This window comes from Typopeltis vanoorti, chromosome 15 (assembly GCF_054136105.1).
Source record: "Typopeltis vanoorti isolate ZY-2024b chromosome 15, IOZ_Tvanoo_1.0, whole genome shotgun sequence".
In the NCBI taxonomy this organism is placed as follows: Eukaryota; Metazoa; Arthropoda; class Arachnida; order Uropygi; family Thelyphonidae; genus Typopeltis; species Typopeltis vanoorti.
This window is the reverse complement of record NC_143563.1, coordinates 76,544,443-76,565,640: the sequence shown is the minus strand read 5'-3', so window position 1 is coordinate 76,565,640 and position 21,198 is coordinate 76,544,443. Positions and strand designations below refer to the sequence as shown.

The following is a 21,198-nucleotide window of genomic DNA, read 5'->3' as shown; positions in this document are numbered from 1 at the left end:
AACTTAAGAACAAGACACATGCATGCAGGCACAACAAACAGTAAGTGAGGAAGAAGCAGGAAGCTATTATTTCTCCTAGAGTCCTGATGGTGCCCCTCAAGAAAACCTTTAGCCCAATCGCCCAAGAATACCAACATTGCCCGCTAGGGCAATGTTGGTATTCTTGGGCGATTGGGCTGAAGGTCTTCTGATGTAGGTTTCCCAAATTTGAGGCAGTCTCATGCAGCCAAATTTGTTGAGGTTTGGATTGTTTCTTAGGGCTGAAGCTGATTCCACGAAAAGCCTTTCATATTTGTATGTACTACAGTGTATTATCGTGGCTTTTTTCCACTGTATTCTATGGCAGGTATCCAGCACATGGTCAGCAAGACCAGAGTGGCTGTATTAGTGAAACTGGATGTAGTCCTTGTGTTCTGAAATTCTGATACTTGCTGTCCTGCCTGTTTGGCCAAAGTAGGACAGCTTACAGCTGCAAGGGACCTGGTATACACCAGGTAGGTCTAGGGGGGGGGAGGTTGGTCTTTAGTAGAGCGGATAAGGGATGTCAATTTTTTTTTATATGGTCTGCAACAAGAAGTTAAGTCATGTTTTTTTAGGATTTTTGTAATTTTTTCCAAGGTGCCTCGGATATTGGGTATAGTGATAGATTTAGAGTAATCCTTGTTGTGAGGTGGGGAGGGGGGGGGTTGTGGTTTACTGGTTTCAATATTTTTTTGGGGTGGGGTAGCCATTGGCTGAGAAAGTGTTGAGAATGTGGTTTAGTTCTGTGGTTAGGGCATTGTCATTTGAACAGATAAGTTTAGCCTTGTTGTGTAGTGCTTTAATGACTCCATATTGTTGCGAGGAGGGGTGGTGGGATTGTTGCTGAATGTATCTGCCTGTATGGGTAGGTTTTCTACAGACTGAGAAAACCAAGGTTCCATCAGGCTGGCGGGTGACTAGTGTGTCTAAGAAAGGAAGGCAGCTGTTTTTTTCTTCTTCCAGGGTGAATTTGATTCTGGGGTGTTGGTTGTTTAAGTGTGTTAGGAAGGAGAGGAGTGCATCGGGCAATGTGGCCAAATAGCGAACACATCATCAACATAGCGAAGCCAAATGTTTGGTTTTTGTGGGGCAGAGTTTAAGGCTTTCTCTTCAAAAGTCTCCATATAAAAGTTGGCCAAGGGTGGAGAGAGTGGAGAACCTGTGGCTGTCCCCTCTATTTGTTTGTAGAATTTTCCTTGACAAACAAAATAGCCTGAGTTCATTGTGAACTGAAATAGTTCACTTTGGCCAAATGTTTAGCTAGTTTGTATGTGGGGGAATCAATGCCATCCACTATGGGACGTAATGGCACATTTTCCTTATGTATTTGGGGGGGGGGGGGTATAGAGTTAAATGGTTTTAATTTGTTAGTGATTTCCGCAGGCCAAGAAGTGACCTTCTTAAGGAGCCTGTGGAGTTTTCTAATTTGTGAGTTGGTGGGATTGTACTCGATAGGGAGGTAAGTAGCCCGATCTAACAATAGAGCTTTCTTACCTGTGTAATCCTTTTGGTTAAGCAATACTGTGGCATTCCCATTATCAGCTTTGGTGATTATTATTTCATTGTTTTTCTTTAATTCTAGTAGAGATTTAATTTCCTTACTGGGCATGTTGGCTTTTGGTGGTTTAGCTTTGGTCAGAACACAAGCCACTTCCAATCTAATATCGTTGGCGACTTGGTTTGAAAGGTGTTGTATCCCGCATTCAATTTGTATCATAATATCTTCAGCAGGTATTCTTCTGGGCGCAATGGCGAAGTTGTGGCCACGTGTGCGGGCGTCGAGTGCTTCAGGTTTCACACTAAATGACGAAAGGTTAACTACCGTTTCAGTAGGAAGTTGTGGTTTCGAGATCGAGTTCTTATTTAAATTTTCAAATTTTTTGATGTGTCGATCTCATACCTTTTTAAATTCTTTCTTTTGCATTGCATGAGGCGTCGTTTGAAATAGACCAAATTTTGTGGCTCAAGGTGTTTGAAAGGTCATTTCGAGTGAATGGATAGCTAAGTTAGCATCATTCAGGAAACGGCGAGTTGTGCCGATTTGTTCCCTGAGCAAGGCTTGACTGGCACGGTTATAAATACGAAGAGCCTTTTGCGAAGAGAAATGGTGCTTGAATTTCACACAGTTAAGAATTACCTGGTTATCCCGGCAGCATTTTAGGAAGGCGAGACGATTCGGTTGTCTTGATAGCTTTAACTTCATTTTATCGTAATGCCGTGCTTTACGTGCGATATCATCTCTGTGGATTATTGTAATTCTCGTGGAAAGGCTTAGACGTTGGTTATGCGTTTTTTACTAAATAATTTAGGGAAATTACAACGTCAACTAGGATATACATTAAAATAAATTTTAATATACTTCAATATTTCGGCATCGTCACGTTGCCATTTTCAAGAAACTTAAGACACGTGCACGCAGGCTCAACAAACAGTAAGTGAGGAAGAAGCAGGAAGCTATTATTTCTCCTAAAGTCCTGATGGTGCCCCCTAACGGGCAGTGTTGGTATTCTTGGGCGATTGGGCTGAAGGTCTTCTGATGTAGGTTTCAAATTTGAGGCAATCTCATGTAGCCAAATTTGTTGAGGTTTGGATTGTTTCTTAGGGCTGAAACTGATTCCATGAAAAGCCTTTCATATTTGTATTTACTACGGTGTATTATCGTGGCTTTTTTTTCACCGTATTCTATGTAAGCCAAAGTAGGACAGCTTATAGCTGCACTTTGGCCAAACAGGCAGGACAGCAAATATCAGAATTTCACAAGACAAGGACTACATCCGGTTTCACCAATACAGCCACTCTGGTCTTGCTGACCATGCGCTGGATACCTGCCATAAAAGTAATTTTTTGAAAGTAATTTCACACTATTTCAGAAGATATCTTATTGATGTGAGTATTACAAATTAGCATTTAAAAAAACACTGAAATTTTTAAATTTTTTGTACATAAGAACAAACCTTAAACAGTGTTTATGTAAGAACTGTTTCACTATTTTCTCACAATGATGCAGATCTTATTGATAGATGATTGCATGAATGTGAAGGACTTGCCATTTACTAGTTTTTTTATAAAACTGATGAGACCAGAGAATTTTAAAAAAAAAATTTTTTGCAAAACTACAGAAACAAATGAATAAAAATACCTTGATTTCCTTAAGGTTTCAAATGCTTCTGTTTCAGAAAATGTTACTAAGGTTGACCAGGAAATTCCAGGAATGTCAGTGAGATTACCTTTGTGTTTTAATCCCTAGTTGAGCCCAGAACGTGCAAGAATTTCCTAAAACTGGAAAGTTTAGGAGACCACTAATTTTTGTGGTAATTTAATCCTTATATGAGGAGTGCTGAAAAGTTCTGATAAACACCAAGAGCAAAAATGGTATTAAAGCAACTCTTCTTTGTATCCTAAAAGAACAAGAACAAATTACTACAATTTGATGAAACATGAGGGTTAAAGGGTTTTAAGGTATGATCATTCTTGTGGTTATATTAGTTGCTTTAATATCATTTTTGTTCTAGGTTTTATCAGAACTTTTTGCCCCCCCCCCCTTGTAATCCTATTAAGAGGAGGAACAAAAATGATTACATGCCACTATAGGGCTTTGAAACAAAATTATAAATAAGGTGTTTCTCATTTATGAATTCATATTTATTAACTTCTTATTTATAAATTTAAAGCCAAAATAACAATTTTGTTTTCAGAGTGGACACTCGTATATAACAAAGATGTACTCGTTTAACTATTTTCCATCTGTGCAGCAAAATCTGGGCAAATGTTTGCTTTTATATCTGCTTGCATTGCTCTCCTAACTCAACTAATCAGTCCAAGCTTTTTGTTAGACTTCCTTTCCTGAAATCTCAGCTTTTCTATAAGAGTAATTTTACTTGGCAATTTGAATGTGCTGTATACCCAACACAGAAATGCAGAGATGCTTGCTCTCATTAAATATTTTACACAAACTATTCACCTTCATCCCAAAATGCTGGAAAATCTTAAGCACCCTCTAAATGCGCTTGATCTTATTCTCATCACAAGTTCTAGTGTACTGTAAAAGATGGTTGAATTTGACCAACTCAGGGTCACAGTTTCAACTATATATCCTCTATCAAGATAAAACAACATTTAATCATGTTTTTATAGTATTATAAAAATAAGTTGCTAGATGTTTAATAGACGTGTATAATGTTTTAAATAATGACTTCAAAAATGTAAGAGAAAACTAAATAGAATTTATTATTCCTGTATACTTCACTCAATATGTCATGAGCTTCATTCAGGGAGAAGGGCAGAAGAATTGGTAACATTTAAGTTATGAATACAAGAATGAGTTACTTCTCGGTTAAAGCTGTACAAGTAGGAGGAAACACTGTCAGAGTTCAGGGAAGTGGGTATAAATGTATAATTAATTTTAAAAATTGCAATTAATAGCAATCATTTTTTAAAACTTAGAGATAGGCATACAAGATACAAGGCTGTCTGATTAAGATGGTGGCATAGAACTTCACACAATTCAAAAAATAGATCAAATTTGAATCTACTGTAGTGTAGCATCTTAGTATGGTTCCCGTGAACTCTGTGTAGTGTTGATGGCATGAGAAACAAGGTCTGAACCTTCATATTCCAAAAATCTTATATAATCTTGACGTGCCTGGATTCTAATTGTAGCAGTACAACCAGTTTGTCCAAAGTAGCAATAAACACCAGGCAAGGATAGAGGTGATAATGTATCTTTGATAGGTGATAAGAAAGATTATAACTTCTAGGCTGGTTTGAAGGTAGTGTACAGATTTATCTGTAAACGATCCTTGCTATTTGTTTAGATGTTCCTTTAAGGAAGGGTATGCAGATCCTTTTAACATACAGAAAATAATTGATAATTATTTTCTGGAACATCGGGAACATCAAGATTATATAAGATTTTTGGAATCTGAAGGGGTTCGGGCTTTGCTTCTCATGAGATTGACACTAGAGTTCACTGGAACCATAAAATTTTGATCAATTTTTTTTGAATCATGTGAAACCCTATGCCACCATCCTAATCGAACAGACTTGTATATCTATCTCTAAGCTTTCAGAAGTGATTGCTGTTAATTTTAATTTTTTAATTAATACATCTATGCCCACTTCTCTGAACTCTGATAGTGTTTCCTCCTACTTGTACAGCTTCAACTGAGACACGTCATATTATGTACATGTTCTTGTAGTCGTAGTTCTTATATAAGAACTACAACTCATTCTTGTATTCATAATTGAAATGTTGTTATTAATTCTGCTGCCTTCTTTCTGAATGAAGCTTATGATATATTGAATGAAATATATTAGGAGTAATAAATTCTGTTTAGTTTTCTCTTACATGTGTGAAGCCATTATTGAAAACATTATTGATTGAACAGAATTATGAAAAATCATAATTTCTTAGGACTGCTTTCAGTCTTCTTTTTCAAATATTTCTACTTATTGCATCACCAAAACATTTCTAATTGTTACAGAAACTCTTTTATTCACTGTTTGATTTTCATTCCTTTTTCTGAGCTTTAGCTTTCAAACAGTGGCAAGGTTGTCTAAGATATAAAAAAAAAATCGGCATTCAATAGTTGACTTTCATCTCCAGCCTCTATTTTTGGCCTACACCAAAGCACAGTTAGTTAGCTACTTACTAGTTATTAACCAATTCAAAAATAGAAAAGGTAAATATACACTGTCTGAGTAGTAATAGTCATGCTTACCCAGTCTTTTTACTAAAGCTAACAGAACTTTGGGACTGTGCCTCCATCTTATTAAAGAGTGAACTGAAAATCTTTTTTTTTTCATTAGATCATATAGCATATATACTAGCATTAAAGCTTGTAAAACTCAGTTCTTTGTTTCTAACACTCTCTCCTCTTGGTATTATGCAAGCTCCTCCAGGTAGGAAAAGACTCATCAAGGGAGGAGCCCTTCTAAGTTACACAATATACCTAAATACCTATTATTCTGTATTGAAAATATGGCAGTACTACTTGATTAAATTTACATTTTCCTCCAAATTAGTCCCAGTTGTCAAGACTTTGTTATTATAGATCTTAAATTTTGGTCCTCTAGAGCTCCTCTGTCTGTATCAGTCAATTAGATTTTGATCTTTCTCTGTCTTTTTCCTCTCATCATACTATTGAACACACCAGTTTTGCTAACCTTTCCTTTTTCCATTCTATTTAAGTGACCATATCACCTGGATTAACTCTGTCCATACATTCCTGAGCTAATGATGTCAAGTTCCAACTTAATAACTTTATTTTTCACATTTCTGCCACTGATGCTATCTGTTTACTCCTTATTTTTTTTTAGAACTCATATCTGTGGTTTCTGGTCTTTGATCAGTTGTTTAATTTCTGATCCAACTCCAAGTTAAAATTCCAGATAAATTTATTCAGTTGACTTCCTACCATGCCAGCTTTGCTTATTCTGTTGTCTATTTCTACATATAATTTACTATATTCACTAAAAATTGTGTTTAAATAGCTGAAATATTTTATTTATTCTACAAGGTGGTATCAAAAAGTTTTGAGACTAGGTTTGTAACATACCAACAGATGGCAGCACAAGGCTGCACACACAGTCACAGGGAGCACCTACCTTCATAAGTCAGTGTGCCAAAAGACATCGTCCTGTGTACATCGGGAGCTGTTCAACTGATGCTGTTCTGACCACCTGCATTACCCCATCTGCGATTTCATCATGGACAACAAGTTAGAACAAAGAGAAAACATGAAATTCAGCATGAAACTGGGCAAATCTGCTATAGAGACGGTTGACATGATTCTGCAAGTTTATGGCGATGCTGCAATAAGTCGTTCGAGGTGTTTTGAGTGGCATGTGCGTGCTTCAAGAGCGGAAGAACATCACTGGAAGACGATGAGAGATCAGGAAGACCTTCAACGAGCTCAACCCCCAAAAATGTCGAAACCATTCAGCAACTTGTGCATGAGGATTGTTGGAGAACACTCTACAACATTGCTGCCATTGTCGGTGTGTCATACAGAACAGTCTAGGCAATCCTCACGTGTGATTTGAACATGCGCCGTGTTGCTACCAAGTTCTTCCCCAGGCTGCTGACCCAGGAGCAGAACGAACACTGCATCGAAGTCTGCCAAGAACTCCTCCGTCAGCATGCCATGGGTGACCCATCCTTCATGTCAAGGATCATTACCGGTGACGAAATTTGGGTGTATGAGTATGACCTTGAGACGAAGAAACAGTCTTCACAGTGGAAGAGCCCATCATCTCCACGACCGAAAAAGGCAAGGCAAGTCCGCAGCTCGACCAAGTGCATGCCCATTGTCTTTTTCGACATTTTTGGCATTGTGCATTGAGAATTCATCCTCAGGGGCCAGGCCGTCAATAGCAAGTTCTACTGCCAGGTTTTAAGGCATCTGAGGGAGGACATTCAGCAAAACTGACCAGATCTGTGATGTGCGAAAACCTGGATGCTCCATGACGACAATGCACCCTGTTACCGAGCTCTCCTCACACGTGAGTTTCTCACCAGAAACAACATGATCTCACTTCCACACCCACCCTACTCACCAGATTTGACTCCTGCAGACTTCGCCCTCTTCCCGAAGATGAAAATCCAGCTCAAAGGTCACCGTTTTGACACCATTGCGGAGATCTGGTGCGAATTGCAGAAGGTGCTTGACATGCTTCAAAAAGAAGACTTCCAGGACACATTCCAGAAGTGGCAAGAACGCTGGGAGTGCTTCACTCCCAGCATTCCTGCTATTTTGAAGGTGATAGTATGTAAACATAGATAAATAAAGTAATTTCTCATCAACAGAGCTAGTCTCGACACTTTTTGACACACCTCATATAGCTTCTCCATTCAGGATGCAGGATATTTTCAGTTTTGTTATTTTCATGGCAGATTTGTTAACAGAAGTTATTCAATTTAGTTAAGGAATCATGAAGAGTTGCACTATATTTATTTAAAAGCATAACATTATCTGCATCAAGTAAAGACCTAAGGCATTAAACTTATCTAATGTCGATAAGTTTAATGCCTCTTTCTTTCATAATGTGATCTCTATAAATGATGAATAAGAGTGCATGCCTTTGTATGCACTATATCCACTATTATATGGACGATGCATGGCTTAATAAAATGTCCCATTTACACAACATAATTACAAGGGATGTCCAGAAAGTAAGTTCCGTTTTTAAATATTTTCACTGCAGCACTGCAATCGCAATGGTGCGCATGCGTGCTGAGTTTGTTGATTCCTTAGCAAGCCATTTTCAGACATTCTTGCAGTGCATATGCCTCTTGGTGTGAATTTATAATGTCTAAGAAAATTGAATCGCCTGCCGCATGTGAAATCCGTTTCTTGAATGCGAGGAACGTTAAAGCAGCCAAACATATCGGCAAATTATTGAGGTTTATGGAGAACACTCAATGAGTGATTCAATCGTACGAAGACTTGTCAGTGGGGACGAGACTTGGGTGTTGCACGCAACCCCTGAATCCAAACAACAGTCCATGGAGTGGAGGCACACCTCATCACCAGTCAAGACGAAATTGAAGACAACTGTTTTCACTCAGAAAATCGTGCACTGTGTGTTGGGACAGACAAGCAATTTTGCTGGTAGACTTCTTGGGTCAAGGCTCCACAATCAACGTATGTACTGCCAAACCCTTAAGAAACTGCATCGTGCAATCCAGAATAAACGACGTGGCATGCTTACCAGGAGCATTGTTTTGATTTATGATAATGCCTGCCCACACATGGCTTTCATAACACAACAACTTCTCGTCACCTTCAGCAGGGAACAATTCCATCATCCCCAATATAGTCCTGACCCCTCGCGCCAAGCGACTTTCACCTGTTCAAACATCTAAAATCTTTCCTTGGTGGCTGGTGGTTTCAAGACGACGAAGAGGTCAAAGAAGCAGTCAATGTGGTTTACGTCACAGGCTGTAACCTTCTACGAAGAAGGTATACAACTCTTGGTGCCCTGTTATGATAAGTGCCTGAACAATAGTGGAAATTATGTAGAAAAGTAGTGAAAGATGTCTACTTTAATTTCCAATTTTTTTTTGTAAGTATATTTTTGTTTTTCTGACAGCCCATCGGAACTTACTTTCTGGACGTCCCTCGTATAATATTTTCAGCAGCTTTTCTCTTGACACCTTGTCATATCTTTTCCAAATCTACAAAATTAAACACATTTCCTTATTATATTCCCATGATTTCTCTTCAAGTAAAAATGATCCTTACAACCCCTATTTGGTCTTCATGTTGGAGGCTTAATGGATTTTTTTACAACACTCACAAAGAATTAAAATAGAATTTAATACTCCTATATTTCGTCCTAGTCACTAGGACATCTACGGGGATTACAAAATCAATTAATGTAACATATGCACAAATAACAAACAATACTAAGCCCAACCACGTGGGTGACACTAAAGTCCTATCTAGGTAGAGCGCCCTCTAAGGGCAGTAATAGGTGGCCTGGAATGTAAGGTGGGAACTCTGGTGATGAGCGTTTCCCAAATCTTTGGAAGCTTAATGCAACCATATTTATTGAGATTTGGTTGGTTTTTGAGAGCTGCTGCTGCTTCTAAGAAAAGTCTCTCTTTCTTGAATTTGCTGTGGTGGAGCATGGTGGTTTTCTTCCATGATACTCTGTGGGTGGTGTCCAAAGCATGGTCAGCCAAGCCTGAATGGCCATAGTTGTGTTTGAAGATGTAAGACTTGTGTTCCTCTAGACGGATGGATGCTGATCTGCCTGTCTGTCCAAAGTACGCCAGCTTACAGGAACAGGGTACTTTGTAAACTCCAGGCAGAGAGAGAGGAGGGAGCTGATCTTTCGTAGAACGGATAAGGGTAGCCAGTTTGCGGTGGGGCTTATATGCTGTGTAGATTGTACTGTTTTAGTATCTTGGCTATTTTTTCAGAAGTGCCACGGATGTAAGGTATGGTGATGGCATTTTTAAAATCTTGTTGACGAGAAGGAAGGGGAATGGGGGAGGAGTTGATTATTTTTTTGATACTGTGATCACTGTAGCCATTAGAGAGGAAAGTGCTGTGTATGTGGTTAAGCTCATTAGTGAGGGCGGTTCCACTGGAACAAAGATTGTGGGCTCTCTTGGTAAGCGGTTCCACTGGAACAGTGGAACCGCCCTCACTAATGAGCTTAACCACATACACAGCACTTTCCTCTCTAATGGCTACAGTGATCACAGTATCAAAAAAATAATCAACTCCTCCCCCATTCCCCTTCCTTCTCGTCAACAAGATTTTAAAAATGCCATCACCATACCTTACATCCGTGGCACTTCTGAAAAAATAGCCAAGATACTAAAACAGTACAATCTACACACAGCATATAAGCCCCACCGCAAATTGGCTACCCTTATCCGTTCTACGAAAGATCAGCTCCCTCCTCTCTCTCTGCCTGGAGTTTACAAAGTACCCTGTTCCTGTAAGCTGGCGTACTTTGGACAGACAGGCAGATCAGCATCCATCAGTCTAGAGGAACACAAGTCTTACATCTTCAAACACAACTATGGCCATTCAGGCTTGGCTGACCATGCTTTGGACACCACCCACAGAGTATCATGGAAGAAAACCACCATGCTCCACCACAGCAAATTCAAGAAAGAGAGACTTTTCTTAGAAGCAGCAGCAGCTCTCAAAAACCAACCAAATCTCAATAAATATGGTTGCATTAAGCTTCCAAAGATTTGGGAAACACTCATCACCAGAGTTCCCACCTTACATTCCAGGCCACCTACTACTGCCCTTAGAGGGCGCTCTACCTAGATAGGACTTTAGTGTCACCCACGTGGTTGGGCTTAGTATTGTTTGTTATTTGTGCATATGTTACATTAATTGATTTTGTAATCCCCGTAGATGTCCTAGTGACTAGGACGAAATATAGGAGTATTAAATTCTATTTTAATTCTTTGTGAGTGTTGTAAAAAAATCCATTAAGCCTCCAACATGATGTCCTCACAGCACTTAAGCCTCTACACACGTACCCTATTTGGTCTGAATCCAGATTGTGCTTCTCCAATGTTCTCTTCCACTATATTTCTTCTTAGGTATGCTTGCTTACATCTTACCGGCACACTGAGTAAGGAAATTCATCCATAAATCTCGCATTTAGTTTTATTTCCCTCTTTTTTTTTAGTTTGGGTACCATGAGAGCTTCTCTCAAATATCAGGAATTTAACCTTCTGAGTCATGCAGTACAGCCAATTTAATACTTTTATACCCTCTGTATCTGAGTATTTCCGATTGAATGCTATAGACTGCAGCTACCTTTGTGCATTTCAGGTTTTCGATGGCTTTTATTCCTTATATTTTGATATGTATTCTTGATTGCATTCTGCTTGAATATTTTCTATTGCTTATCTCTAAATTTAATAATTTTTAAAAGTTAATTCTTTGAAATATTATTAAACACAAGATATCCAGAATATCTTGTTTTTATATCACCGTGATTGATATAAATTGGAGGAAAGAGGTACATTGAAAGAAATCATCTTTGATTCATTTAACCATACTTCTTTCTTCCTTTCCAAAACATTCTGCTACCATTATAATATTTATCTTCTCTATTCTTACCAAAGTCTTCTCATTGGCTGCTATTTTTACATGGTGTACTTTCTTACATGTTGCTTTTATCTCAGGATATCTGCTGACTTACTTGCTGGGAATTTTTTCTTGTGAGGACTACCCTTTTTAACTTAGTTCACCATGAAGTACAAATTTTTCTATCCTTGTTAAAACAAGGATAGAAAATTTTCACATACCTCTTGAATCATTCAGTGTTTTCTTCTGAGTTTGCCACTGAGTCTTCAAGGATCTTGTTTTCAAACTTTTTCTTTTTGATTAATATTTGTATACTTCAGTCTACACTTCACCTCTAAAAGCTGCTCAAATTTAATTCTTTTTAAAACGTTCTTATATATTTTTCTTTTCAATATGATATTCACTTTATCCTGCTTGAACAATGGTCATTTCCTGTTTCAAATCTTCTGTAAACTCTTGTATCCTGAAGCTTTCCTTGTATGGTTGGTTTCTCCATGTCAGTTTGTACACATTTTTATGTTGGAACATGGTGTTAATGATAACTACTCCATATTCTGAACAGAAATCCAGCAAATATTTACCATTATTATTAACTTTGATCTTTTTCCATGTTTTCCAAGGATATTTCTGTGTGCTTAGCATTTATTTCTTACTTGGTTGTTTACTTCATTGAGGACCAGATTTTCTTTTCATGTCAGTTGACTTCCCTGTTACCTTAAAAAACTTCTCCACTTCCTCCTTAATAGAACCTTTGAATCACAGGCATCAATGTTTTCATCATACACTTCCCAGTTTCGAAATTGCCTTCTCTTCAAGAAACTTATCTTTTTGTTTAACATTGAATGCTTTAACTGCTTCTGCCTTTCAATCACTGTTGCCCAGATGTAACATTTATTATTTAGCAGAATCTCAACTGTTTGAGTCTTCTGTAGGTCTTCTGCCAGTTCGGCTAAGAGGTATACGAGTTTTTCTTTCAAACTAATTATTCCCGGCATCTGGAATATATTCAGTAAGTTTATTCCACTAGCTATCTTTTAAGTGTTCATCCTAGTTGCATGATGAAAACAGTGGGAGCTCTGTTTAACTGGATAAAATGGTAGCTGGTGTAACATTTCATTATGCTGTACATAATATTCATATTTGTCTGGTTGTAAGCTAATATGGAATATAGTTTGGTTATTTAGCTTTGATTTTTAAGTGACTCTTATGCTTCAAGAGATAGATTCTGGTATTGAGACAACAGGTTTATTAAATATGAACAGCATAAGTGAAACCCGACAAGTTTCGTAAGTCATATGGCTTACATCATCAGGGGGTGTTGGTGTATAAAAAAGTTAAACACAACTAACAAAGATTAAATTCATAGTCCATTAGGTGTTTCCAACTGTAACATTGAAAAAATTGAAACATTCATTACTGAATATTTGTTGGAACATTGTTATTTATTGTCATGTTCGGTTCTTTACGTGTGTTATGTCAGAGATCTGAGTTGTAGTTGCGGAGCAAGATTGCTCCGCAACTACAACTTAAAAGTAGCTTTTCTCCCGTTAGAAAAAATATCAAGATTCCTACATCCACCGAAACCTTCGCACCATCCCATAAAAAAAACAGGGGTCAATCAAATCTATTGTAGTGGCATTTGTTACATAAGTCAGACCGGAAGGTCAGGAGAAATCCATATGGCAGAACATAAAAAAGAGTAGAAAAAAGAAGAGAACACAAATCAGGCCTAGCTTTCCACATAATTTCCATTGCCCATGAAGTACTTTGGGAAAAAATGATCATGTCATATATTGATAAAAACTGTCATCATCATCATCATCAAATTCCTGCCTTGTACCCTCAAGGGGTGTACAGGATATGACAGTACTACATGAAAAAATTACATCATTACTAACTTCCTATCTACAATTTTCCTCCAAATCTGTCTGTTACTTGTCAAGACTCCAACATTATCAGATCTTATATTTCTATCGTCTAAGGCACTTTGTACCGTATCAATCCACCTATATCTTGGTCTTCCTCTGGGTCGTTTTCCTGCCAACCTGGCAGAGAACACTTGTTTTGCTAATCTTTCCTCTCCCATTCTATTTAAGTGACCATACCACCTGAGATTAGCTCTGCTAACACATTCCTGGATGCTGACAATGTCAAGTTCTTTCCTAATATCCTCATTTTTAATATGATATTGCCATTGATGCCATCTGTTCACGCCTTTAATCTTTCTCAGGACTCTAATATCTGCGGTCTCTAGTCTTTGGTCAAGTGTTTTACTTCTGACCCAGCTCTCAGATCCATAAGTTAAAACTGGTTTGAACACTGTCTTGTATACAGCTAATTTAGTGTTCCGACTAATTTCTTTTTTATTCCATATGAATTTATTCAATTGACTTCCCACCATACCAGCTTTGCTGATTCTGTTGTCTATTTCTATATTTAATTTACCATCTTCAGTAAAAATCGTCCCTAAGTAGCTGAAATGTTTTACTTGTTCCACAGGTTCTCCATTCACAACACAGTTGACATTTTCAATGATTCTGCCTATTTTTATTGTCTTTGTCTTTTTATTGCTGACCTTCATACCATATCTATTACAACAGCTATTCAATTTAGTCAGAGAATCTTGCAGACTTGTAGCGGATTTATTTAGAAGTATAACATCATCCGCATAAAGCAAAGAGCTGACATTAACATCTCCAATTTTGATATCAGGTTTAATACCACATTCCTTCATAATGTGATCCATATAGATAATGAATAACAGAGGGGATAATGTACATCCTTGTCTCACACCAGATTTAACATTAAACCATCTTCCTGTACTTCCTTCAATTCTAACTGCTGACTTACAACTCAAATAAAGACTAAGTATTGGTTGATATAATGCCCCATTGACACCATATAACTGCAGCGTATTGAAGAGCTTCTCTCTTGGCACCTTGTCATATGCCTTTTCCAAATCGACAAAACTTAAATACAGATCTTTGTTATATTCCCATGCTTTCTCGACTATTTGTCGTAAAGTGAAGATCTGATCCTGACAGCCTCTATTTGGCCTGAATCCAGCTTGTTCTTCACCAAGCTTTTCTTATACAATTCTTCTCAACCGTTTCTCAAGTATACTTGCATAGATCTTGCCAGGAACACTCAGTAGGGAAATACCTCTGTAATTCTCACATTTTCACAGTTTTATTTCCCTTTTTATATATGGGTACTATGAGAGCTCTACTCCAATCATCAGGAATTTGTCCCTCTGTCCAGGCTTTCTGAACTATGCAGTGCAGCCACTGTAAGACTCTTATACCACCATGCTTCAGCATTTCTGGTCGAATATCATCTACTCCTGCTGCCTTTCCACATTTCAAGCCTTTGATGGCTTTTTCTACTTCAAGTATGGATATGTAATCCTGACTGCATGCCTGGTCAGTGTTTTTTATCACTGTGCTGTCATCACTGCTTGTTTCATTTAGCAGTTTTTCAAAGTAATTACTCCATACTTCAAGGATATCTTTTTCTCCTGTTTTCATGTCACCTTTATCATCTCTAATTCCTTTTACAGCACTCTTTCCTCCATTCCTAAGCTTCTTCAACAACCTCCAGAATATTTTGCCACCTTCTTGATATTTATTTTCTATATTCTTGCCAAAGTCCTCCCATGACTTTTGTTTAGCTAGTTTTACACACTGTTTAGCTTTCTTACATTTGTCTCTGTATTCTGTAAGAGTAAAAGCTGACTTATTTGCCATTAACTTTTGATATGCTTTCTTCTTTTCCTTCACTGCCTCTTTAACTTCCTGTGTCCACCACGGAGTTCTGATTTTTTTATCCTTGCACACAACCTCACCACATGCCTCTCTGGCAGAATCAATCAATGTTTTCTTCAGAGTTTGCCACTGAATCTCCAAGGTTTGATTCCTGTTCTCAAACTCTTTCATTTTTTCTTCAATAATCTTTGTGTATTTTAGTCTACAGTTCACATCTGAGAGCTGCTCAACTTTTATTCGCTTTAAAACTTTCTTACATGTTTTTCTTTTCGATATGAAATTCAATTTTATCCTGCTCAAGACTAAATAGTGATCACTTCCAATTTCAAATCCTCTGCACACTCTGGTGTCCTGCACCAGGGAGAAAACATCACTATCGACAATAACATAGTCAATGAGACTTTTCTTATTCCTAGCCTCTTCTCTCCATGTGAATTTGTGCACATTTTTATGTTGGAACATGGTGTTAGTAATAACAAGTCCATGTCCAGAGCAGAAATCCAACAGATATTTGCCATTATTATTAGCTTTGCTCTTTTCTCCAAATTTTCCCAAAATATTTTTGTATGTCTCACAATCATTTCCTACTCTGCTATTTAGATCCCCAACAAGGACCAACTTTTCCTTTTTCATTGTGTCAGTTGCTTTTTCTAAAGCCTCAAAAAATTCCTCCACTTCTACCTTGGTAGAACCTTCTGTGGGACCATAGGCACAAATAAGTCTCATTGTCCAGTTCCCCATTCTCATATTTGCCCACATCACTCTACTTGAGACTGACTGCCATTCAAGAAGATTAGCCTCGTATTTTGTGTTGAATACTATGGCTACTCCTTCTTTTCCTTGATTGTCATTGCCTGAATATAACATTTTGTATTTATTGCTCAGAAAGATCTCACCAGTTTTGGTCTTTTTTATTTCAGTCACCCCTATTATGTCGATCTGGTACTTATCTAATTCCTCAGCTAGCTCAATTTCTTTGCCATTCAGGCGCTTCTTACATTGATAGTACCGATCTTTAACTCTGGTGATGTTGAGTTGGTGTTTGTTTTCAGATTTGTTCCAGTAGCTGACTTTTCGCTGTTCGCCCTGGTTCCCTGGCGAAAACAACGGGGGGCCTTGTTTAACCGGGCGACGCCCCAGCCGGCATGAAATTTTGTCATGTTGTACCATCATTTTCTATTTTGGTTTAACCAATAAGAATACAATTTGGTCGGCTAAATCCCAAATTGCCAGCCCATCCTCGTTCGTTCAGCATCAAAGTAGATACCCAACAGTGTGCTCCACGAGAAGGTGAGGATTGGACATTAGGTCAGAAGCCCTGGTCGGTTCTCCGCATTCCTTTAAAGGCTATGTGGAGGTCTCCTCTCAGTTATACAGCTTTGACCCTTAAGCACCCCTGATAAAAACTGTTTCACAAGGAAATTCAAGGAAGTGGAAAAAATGCTTAGAATTCCTACACAGTGCAACAAAAACCAAGGGTTGATATTACACCAAGTGTGGTCGGCATTCATAAAAAATCTAACTTCCTCAGATCTCAGACATAACACACATGAAGCACAGAACGTGACAATAAATAACAATGTTCCAACAAACATTCAGTAATGAATGTTTCAATTTTTTCAATGTTACAGTTGGAAACACCTAATGGACTATGAATTTAACTTTGTTAGTTGTGTTTAACTTTTTTTATATACACCAATACCCCTGATGATGTAAGTCATATGACTTACGAAACTTGTCGGGTTTTCACTTATCCTGTTCGTATTTAATAAACATGTGGTCTCAATACCGGAATCTATCTCTCGAACAACTGACCCATAGAAACCTCTGCATACAGACTCTTATGTCTGTTTACATTATTTTTATAACTATTATAAAATATTTATCTATAAAAATATATGCATAAATTTATTACTGGAAATATGGACAATCCTTTGTTTTTTCAAGTCAGCACAGTAAAAACTAGATTATTTCTTTGAGAAGGCTTGCTAATAATATATTGGCTTATTAATAATGCAAGAGGTAAGAAAATTCAATATTTTAATCTGAAATTTCACGTAGAGTAATAGTCATTTTCAAGGATAACGGGAAAAACCAAAATTGAACTAGATAATTTCAATCATATATTCAAATAGTTTAGCTGTACCCACCAAGTACTGTCAAAGATGGATCCTTTTTTTGTTGTTGTTGATATAAACAGAAGACAGCCTCCCAGGTATTTTGCAGTTTTTTTTTTTTTTTTACATTGAAATTTCTTTGGATTAGGAGTGTTCTATGGAGCAGAAGTGGATTCTCCCATAATAACCTTTCACTTTGGAAATTGAGTCTTCTTAGAGTAACAGTTTTTCTTCATCTTTACTGCATGTAGACTGTTGAGAACATGCAATGATAATCTGTTTTGTCCATGTCAGTTTATAATTATATAATTTTGATGTTCCTCATTTCATGTAGCTGGATATTTACCAGATTTGCCCAGCACTACTGATAAAATAGATGGACTTCATATTTTAGATAGCAAAAGGGAAGCTAGTTTAAACATTGGTTTATGAGCAGTTTATAATTATTTGAGTATTTTGTTAAAAATTTTTCCTGAAATTGCTTTAATGTAAGGAATTATCACTGTTTTGGAGTAATATAATTGCTTTGTATTAGTTTGCCTGTTATTAGATGCAGGGTGTAATAATAATTTTATTTTTTTTAGGATTGTATCCGTTATTAGCGAAATTATTTAAGAATTAATGAAGTTCCTTTTGGAGTATATTGTCATATGAACCAAATAACGCTAACTTGCTCTGTGTGCTAATGTTTTTATTTATGGCCATACAATTTGTATAGGATGGTGATATGAGTTAATATTCAGAATCTGTTAGTAAGCCTAAACAGCCAAAATACTAGAATAAAATTTACTTTATTCTTAAACTAAACTAACATTATACAAGACAATGTTTAAACTAGTTTTGAGTTATGGATCTGAGGATTGGGTTAGAAATAAAGCACTTAATCAAAAAATAGAGACCATAGATATGACAGTTCTTATATCTATGGAAAAATAAGGAGCTTTAAGAGATGTCATCAATGGCATAATCATACTAAAAATGAAGATATTAAGAAGGAACTTGACATTTTTAACATTCAAGAATGTGTGAGCATGGGTAATCTGAAGTGGTGTGGTCACTGAAACAGAATGGGAGAGGAAAGATTAGTAAAGCAGGTTTGATGGCAGGAAAGAGACCCAGAGAAAGACCAAGATCTAGGTATATTGATTCAGTCAGAAGTGCCTTAGAAGACAGTAATGTTAGATGTGACATGATAGACTATTTTGGAGGAAAATTGTTGATGGGAGATTAGTAATGATGTAATCTTAATCATGTAGTACTCTCTCATAATATCCTGTATATCCCTTGAGGGTACATATCAGGAAATCGATGATGAATATTAAGCAATTGTATCAATCTAGCTGGTTACTCGGTGCAGTAGTTCAACAAAAACACGGGCCTGAATTTCCTTGGAATCTTCAAATCTGAATTTTGTGACAGGTTTGTTAATGAAACTCTTTTCACTGGAAGCCTTAAAACCACCACTTATCTCAGAACTGCTATATGGAAAATAATTTCCAAATTTTTTTGCAAAAATTTTCAGCCTGCAGTTAGAAACTTCTATTTATAATTTGTAGCATTAGATATCTTTAATTTTATATTCCAAAAATTAAAAAGATACTTTCAGTGCAAGTTATAATGAAATGAATTGATTTTCCTTCATAGTGCTTACATGAATTTATTGCTTTGCAAAAAAATTTTGATGTAATCAACTCTATTTTTGTTTTTGTAACTTTTTTCCCATTTTTTGACCAGTGCTTCAGTTTGTTAGGAAATACTGCATGAACTAAAAAAAACTTCTCTTTTGGTATAACATTTTTACTGTGTTTTACTTATCAATTTTATTATCAATAATTTCATGTTTATTTTGTTATTTACCTACAGAAGTAGCCTTAATCTTCATTTTATTTTTCTTCAAATCCATTTAAAATAGAGACTTTGTCAATCTACGAACTTGGCAAAAAAATGAGAACTGTTACATTCAAATGTCTGTAGGAACAATACACCCAAATATGCCAGATCAGTCCCATTTGGTGAGGTAGGTTATTTATCTTCAGATATTTTTTCAATTAACAATTTCTTGTAAACATTTGTAGCTTGGAATGCCTTTATCATATCAGACAAGAATTTCTGCAGATATCAAACACATCATACTGAAACTTTTCAAGAAATGTTTTACCTTTCAAACTAAAATGCTTTTGTTCATGATGACATAATATTACATGATAATTCTCGTAGAAAGGCTTAGACGTTGGTTGTACATGCAAGAAAATTACAACGTACACTAGAATATACATTAAATTAAACTTTAATATATTTCCAATATTTCGGCAGCGTCACGTTACCATCTTCAAAGGAACTTACAATAAAGACACATGCATGCAGGCACAGTAAATGAGAAATGAAGCGAGGAAAGTTATGGTTTTCCTAAAAGTCTTCATGGTGCCCCCTAGCGGGCTATGTAAGTATTCTTGGCTGTTGGACTGAAGGTCTCCTGATGTAAGCCTCCCAAATTTGGTGCAGTCTCATGGAACCAAATTTGTTGAGGTTTCGCATGTTTCTTAGGGCTGATTCCATGAATAGTCTTTCAAATTTAAACTTGCTACGGTGTACTATTATGGCTTTCTTCTACCGTATTCTGTGGCGTGTATCCAGAGCATAGTCTGCAAGACCAGAATGGCTGTACTGGTGAAACCGAATGTAGTCCTTGTATTCTGATATTCGCTGTCCTGCCTGTTTGGCCAAAGTAGGACAGCTTACAGCTGCAAGGGATCTGGTATACACCAGGTAGGTCTAGGGGGAGTGGTTGGTCTTTAGTGAAGCAGATAAGGAATGCCAATTTTTTATATAGTCTGTAACAAGAGGTCAAGTCAAGTCATGTTTTTTTAGGATTTTTGTAATTTTTTCCGAGGTGCCTCGGATGTAGGGAATGGTGATGGATTTAAAGTAATCCTTGTTGTGTGTGTGTGTGGGGGGGGGGGGTACTGGTTTCACTATTTTTTGGATTTTTGGGGGGGTAGCCATTGGCTGAGAAAGTGTTGAGGATGTGATTTAGTTCATTGGTTAGGGCATTGTCATTTGAACAGATTAGTTTAGCCCGGTTGTATTATGGTGTCTTAACAACTCTTAGGAATCTTTTAGGAAAACCATAGCTTCCTCACTTCATTTCTCATTTACTGTGTTTAGTGCCTGCTTGCACGTGTCTTTATTGTACGTTCCTTTGAAGATGGCAACGTGACGTTGTGAAATATTGGAAATATATTAAAGTTTAATTTAATGTATATTCTAGTGTACGTTGTAATTTCCTTAAGTTATTTAGTAAGAATATTACATGGTATTTTAAACATAAAAAATTGTCTTTTAGTAGATCTATAGTTTCACTGTTACTGTGATTTTTTATTTTTTTACCATTAGTTTCTTCAACATCTAGGTTACAGTGTATTTTAAAAAATGCAAACAATTTCAGATTTTACCTGATGATCCTATAATTGAATCCTGAAGAAATTGTTCATAGTAACAATGAAACCATATGTGTGTATATGAAATAAAAAAAAGTGAAAAATACAATATAATATATTATTTTTTTCATCTGTACAATATCAAAAAGTAGTATATGGGGGATGTCAGTCTACAAGATTTAAGGTAACCAGTGGTGTACCACAATTTCAATCTGTACATTAATGATATTGGGAAGGATTTGACAGGTGACATACAACTATTTGCTGATGATGCAAAGATAGGTAGGGT

General features: G+C 36.8%; 1 protein-coding gene across 2 annotated transcripts in view; it reads left to right on the top strand.

The window, feature by feature from the left end:
- The window catches only part of LOC150098908 (stAR-related lipid transfer protein 3-like), a 201,737-nt gene that overhangs the window by 152,524 nt on the left and 28,015 nt on the right, over nt 1–21,198 (top strand). For both annotated transcript variants that reach the window (XM_090405028.1, XM_090405027.1), the window contains exon 11: nt 19,385–19,489. In XM_090405028.1, the coding sequence (XP_090261154.1) occupies nt 19,385–19,489 (105 nt within the window). The remainder of the gene's footprint in view (nt 1–19,384; nt 19,490–21,198) is intronic.